General features: G+C 45.1%; 1 protein-coding gene across 1 annotated transcript in view; it reads left to right on the top strand.

Moving 5' to 3' along the window:
• Positions 1–6,000, top strand: part of PLEKHG3 (pleckstrin homology and RhoGEF domain containing G3) — a 58,486-nt gene that overhangs the window by 12,583 nt on the left and 39,903 nt on the right. The window contains exons 5-6 of the mRNA XM_015414499.1: positions 4,327–4,477; positions 5,426–5,557. Of these exons, the coding sequence (XP_015269985.1) occupies positions 4,327–4,477; positions 5,426–5,557 (283 nt within the window). The remainder of the gene's footprint in view (positions 1–4,326; positions 4,478–5,425; positions 5,558–6,000) is intronic.

The following is a 6,000-nucleotide window of genomic DNA, read 5'->3' as shown; positions in this document are numbered from 1 at the left end:
GGAAATAGTGGTCAGATTCTCGAAGAGACATGTGAGAGATGCTATTTTGAAAGCAAATTCGGGAACACCCTTGAAAATTGGGGGCAATAATATTAGGATTTTGAAAGATATTCCATTTGATATAAGACAGAAGAGAAAGATCTATAAAGAATTAATCCTTTTCTTACAAACAAATGGCATCAGTTACAGGTGGTTAACCCCAGAAGGCGTCATTTTTAAGATTAACAATAAAAAAGAAAAGATTGACTCTGCTTTTAAAGCACGTGAATTTCTGTGGACACAGCTTGGGGAACCAGAAGAGTTGGGCTCGGGGTCTTCGGACGAGGACTCCCCTTCTGAAAAGGGAGAGGCTGCCCCCAAAAGCCCTTATAAACTGAGTATTAGAAAAGATAAGAATAAATAAAGGCTGAAGGACTCTGATTTGTGCCTGAAAAAATGTTGAAATAACTTGGGGATGCTCTGGGAATTTCTTTAAACAGTTAAAGGGATGGTTAAACGATAATTAATCTAGCATAACCGACTAAATTCATTGTATTATTAGTAGCTTTTTGAAAATAGCATGGTGTTAAGCTGATGTATGATCTCCTACTCTTGGGTTTTTAATTAGTTGTGGGTCTTTTTTCTTTATTCCCTAGATGTAGTTCCCTTTCCTATATTTTCTGTTGTAGTTTTGTAGTCTGGAAAAAACCCCAATAAAAACCTCCCCCTAGGGGGATGGAAAAATGCGCCCCTGGGAAGTTTCCACCAGGAGGTCTTTGATGAGTGAGAGGCGGTAGGCATTGGACATAGACACTGCGTTTAAGCCCTAGTAGTCTGTGCACAGCCACAGCCCACCGTCCTCCTTCTTTCAGAAAAGGACAGGCGCAGCAAAGGGGGAGGAGGCCAGGGGGATGAAACCCCAAGCAAGGTTCTTATCTATAAACCTGCGCAGCTCCTCTTTCTTAGCTGGGCTCATTGCATACAACTTCTCTTTGGGCATTTTGTGCCCTGGCAAAATCTCTATAGCACAGTCCGAATTTTGGTGGTGGGGGGGGGAAGCTCGTCTGCCTCCTCTTCTTCAAATACTCTAGCCAACTCTTTGTACTCAGGAGGGATGAGATGGCGCTCCCCCTGCACCAAGCAAACACGGTCTGGAATGAGAACTGGCACTTCCCCTCACTTGGGATTCCACCCACGGGCTTTGTATCAGGGGTCTGGGAAGTGCAGGGCCCCTCCACTCCACTGAATGTATGGATCATGATCTCAGAGCCAGGGGTTGCCTAGCACCACTGAGAATTTTGAAGCAGGGTTAATAATGAATGGGCATTGCTCCCAATGGGGCCCCATCCCCATCACCGCGGGCACAGTTTGATACTTGCACACCTCCTTCATTGGGGACCCATCCATCTGGGTGAACATTATAGGTTCTGGCAATACTTGGACGGGTACCCCACTGGACTGATTAAGTCCCAGGCACACCCAGAGTCAATCAGGGCTCTCACCCGTATCTGGGTGCCCTGCTTGGGGTTTACTACAGTCACAGTTACATAGAACAAAGGGGGAGAGGTTCTCTCCAAACCTGGTGCATGGGACCTTCGAACCTGCTGGGTTGTGCCCTTCACAGCAGGTCCCAATCCTTTCCTGCCGGTGCGTTGGGCTCATCTCCGCTGGAGGAGGTGCCATCAGACTCTCCCTGCTCCCGTCCTTGAAGCGCTTTGGGTTGCTTCATCTGCACCCCTTGTGACTTGGGCTTTTTCTCGGAGGTCTTGCGCTTGCTTGCCTTCCCATCCCCAGGGTGTCAGTAGTGCCTTCGGCTGCCATCATACGCGAACCTCTCGAACCTTGGATCGGGAGTTACCACTCAAGTGGGCTCAGCCCAGGTGGGGAGCAGCACCCAGGAGTCTCTGGTCTGCGCCCCGCCTTCCGCTCCTTTGGACTCCACAGTCGTCACCGGGGCTGCCGTTGTCCGTTGCTCAGGCACGGCGCCATCTGCTGCAGTTGTAGGGACTTCCCCATCCCTCCGCTCATCACAGCTGTGGTGCAGGAGGTCGAGGAAGGAAAAGCGGGTCCTAACGATTTGTCAGAATCCTGGTTAAATCAGTTCTCAACACCACTCGCTTCGAAGAAAGTTTAGTTTACTGAGACATTGAAGAATACCATACTGAACACGAGCTTCGTTAGGACTGAAGGTGAAAGTGCGGAGATTGCAGGTATGTTGTGTTCAAGCAAAGGCACTAAAGATCAGGACCCAATCACCCCACGGCATTTGCCCGTCAGAAACAACGGTCAACTACCCACCCACCCCCACTAAGCACGTACCCCTCTACAGAAATAAAGCAAAAGAACAGGTCTCTGCGACACATCAAAGCATTTAGGAAAACGAAAACATTTGGTTTTCACACCCCTCTTCCTCTCCTCCTTCCTCTATGGCAGGTGAACTATAAAATGCATAACGAGCCTGACAGTTACCTGCTCAGCGGGATAGAGCAAAAAGATATCATAAGTAAAGAAAGCTTCAATATCTAAGGTACCTGGAAATGAATGAGAATACCAAAATAAAACAAGAAGTTGTAAGACTTTGTTTATTAGCAATCGTACGAAATATTCTGTTAACTAGAAATCGATTTGAATTTATATAGCTTAATATGCTTAGTGGAAATAAGATGCTAACTCAAATGTTAACTAAAAATATATCAGTATATCGCTATTTGTTGACACCTTTTCAGAAGTATACATTTTATATTGTAAAAAGTTATTACATTGAATTCTCTGAGCTCTTCCACCAGGCCTTCGACTAGGAGCAACCACTAATAACATAAATTACATCAGCAACATCAACCAACATTAACTAAACTGGATAATATGAACTAACTACGCCGGATGCCGATGAGGGGGGGGGGCATTTTTTGGGAACATCTATCATGGCCACTGGGTTGTTATTGTCACCAGCACTTTATTTTTATTTTTATTTCTATTTTCTATTTTATTGTGAGCTATGCTTGTTGTGTTTGTGCTTTAATGTGTTTTTAACCCCCTTATCGTAAGCCGCCCTGAGCTTGCCTGTGGCGGGGAGGGCGGGATAAAAAGTGAATGAATAAATAAATAAATAATGCAAATCTGCTTACTTTGCATAATTTATTTTGCTTAATGCTAGTCGTAACGAGGAAAGAAATTATGCATTGTAATGAAGGTACACTCCCTTTCTTACAGCCCAAGGAAGTGTTGATTGCCACTTTGGGGTCAGGAAGCAATTTTTCTCCAGGCTGGTTTGGCCAGGGATCCTGGAGGTTTTTTGTCATCTTCTGGGCGTGGAGCAGGGATCACTACGGGTGTGGAGGGGGAAGATATTTGTGAATCTCCTGCCTTGTGCAGGGGGTTGAACTAGATGACCCTGGAGCAGTGTTCCCTCTAAGCTGAGTTAGTGTGAGCCGGCTCACAGTCTTTCAGCCTCCGGCTCACACATTTTTGTCTTAGCTCAGGAAGGATGGCTCCAGAGTAACCTAATTTATGCAGTAGCCAAATCGCTTGCTCACAACTTTGATGCCAGTTGCTCACCAAGTAGAATTTTTGCTCACAAGACTCCACAGCTTAGAGGGAATATTGCCCTGGAGGTCCCTTCCAACTCTCTGAGTCTGTGATTTTGTGATTCCTATCCGCAGGAAGCCCTGCTCAGTGTTCCTCCTCTCCTTCCCACTCCCACACAATTTCAGGAGGTGTTGCTCAAATGTTTTCATGCATCTTCACTGTCCTGGGCTTAGAGTGGTGCTTTTATTGCTTGATTTACAGCAAAAGCTAGCACTTTGAATGTTGCCAAGAATGGAATCTCTGTATAGCCACGAACACGCTGTATAGTTTTAAGGCACACTGCCATCTGTTGGATTCCTTTCCCATCCGCACAATGGAAAGGCTGCCCCCATCTCACTGGGATGTGTAGATGATTGAGGTGTGTGGGTTGTGAAATGCTAAATGGGCTGTAGAATTTATACATCCTTGAAGAAAATACTTTGCAAAGTGTTTCTAGACTAAAACTAGCTCACAATAACAGCTTCTTATAAAGCATTGGAGGGAGGAGGAGGAGGAGAGAGCTTTTTCTTGCAACACGCTGGATCTCCTAATCTCCTGTACTTGGTCATGGGACATCTCTGCAGGAGTGAAAGGATGTGCCACGTTGCTGTGATGCTTTTCTCTCTTAGTCTGCTCAACTTCCTTGTTTCAGATTCTTGCATCACCGATCCCTTCTGTAGGGTATTTGAATCTGTGCTTTTCAGTTCTTCCTTCGTTGGTATGTGAGATGTTTGTGTGTTTTGAATCTGGCACCTTTAATAGAGTCTGGTTCTGGCCTTTCAGCTCTGTGGCAGCTCTGACCGAATGCATGAGGAATAAACAACTGGCTAAATTCTTTCGTGAGAGGCAAGAACAAATCCGTCACTCATTGCCTCTTGGTTCCTACCTCCTCAAGCCTGTCCAGCGCATCCTGAAATATCACCTTCTTCTCCAGGTAACCTGCGTGATGGCTCTGGGTTGCTTGCATTGTAATGTTGGGATCTTGGGGGTGGTATGGCTTAATTCTGAAGAATGAATATTTGTATTATTTCATAATATGCATACTCCTCCTGAAATGCAGTAGTGCACAGATTTAGGATCTTGAAAAAAATCACCTTCCAGAGAGAAGGAAAAAATGTATGTTTTGGCATAATTTGGGAGTTTTTATAGGGGTTATAGTTTTGTGGGCATGGGAATTGCTTTTGCCCATGGGCAAATATATTGTGGGAATTAGTTACACAAGAATCTGATTTCCCATCAGGTCTGCTACTTCAGAATCAGTCTTAAAAGTCATGCTTCTTTTAGGGAGCTGAAACTGCATGTTCTTCCCTAAAAAAAGGAGTTCTGTTTTATTTTTAAATAAAATCATTAGCTCAAGGAAGTTCTCTGTTCTGCTGGCAAAAGATCTGATGTCTGACCAGTAATATTTCATTGCACTATAAGGAAACAATTCTCAGAGAACTTGCTTAGCAGAAATTGCTGCTGTATTCAGCTAATGAGGCCTTAAGAGCTGGATTCAGTGTAGATCTCTAGACTGAGTGTAACTAAAATCGCTTTTCACATCAGGGTGGCAGTCAAGCAGAGAACCCCTGCACTCAAGGCTGTTGAATGAAGCAACACACAGTCATTCTGGAGAGAGGCTTTCTGGCATCCATTCAGTTGCCGCTGCTGTGTAAATTCAGGGCTCACTCTGACCTACACGGTTTGACTAATGATCTGATGTAAAGGCAGTACAAACCTTTTGATGTAACAGCAGAGAAGTTTGTGTTGAATTGTAGACAGGCCGTAAAGTGGCATATAGTGTCTACAGAGATCAGTGAGCTAAGGACAAGGATTCTTAATGGGTGGAAAGAGTGTTAGAGGGCCTCACAGCTTCTGATTCTCTCTCTTGTTTTGGTCCCAGGAAATAGCAAAGCATTTTGACTTGGAACAGGATGGCTATGAAGTGGTAGAAGAGGCAATTGACACCATGACATGTGTGGCCTGGTACATCAATGACATGAAAAGGAAGCATGAGCATGCTGTGCGATTACAGGTAATTGGGAAGGAGTGTGCTGTCCTGGGCAGGAACCATTGTGACATCAAGCATGAGTGATAAATAGTTGTAGTGATACCCACTCGAACATAGTACATAGGCTGATCATTCTGATGATGCCGCCTTAAGTCAGACCATTGGGGTCTCTGTGATTGACAGCAGATCTCCAGCGTCTTCAGGCAGAGGTCTTCCTTATCACCTACTACCTGGTTCTTTTAACTAGGGATTGCAGGGATTGAACCTAGGACCTTCTGCATGGAAAGCTGATGCCATGCTGCTGAGCCACAGCCTAACCCATGCAAGCAATTCAGACTACCTTAGACAATTTAACGCTGAATGAAACTGACGTGCAGAACTCCGTGGCTGGCAGGTTTGGCCCAGGTTCAGATCCCCACTCTGCCAATGGAAGTTTGTTGGGTCACATTAGGGGGAGTTATAAGCCA

This window comes from Gekko japonicus, unplaced genomic scaffold (assembly GCF_001447785.1).
Source record: "Gekko japonicus isolate JY-2015 unplaced genomic scaffold, Gekko_japonicus_V1.1 scaffold446, whole genome shotgun sequence".
NCBI classification, from domain to species: Eukaryota; Metazoa; Chordata; class Lepidosauria; order Squamata; family Gekkonidae; genus Gekko; species Gekko japonicus.
The sequence above is the reverse complement of the archived record's forward strand: the minus strand, read 5'-3'. Positions and strand labels throughout refer to the sequence as shown.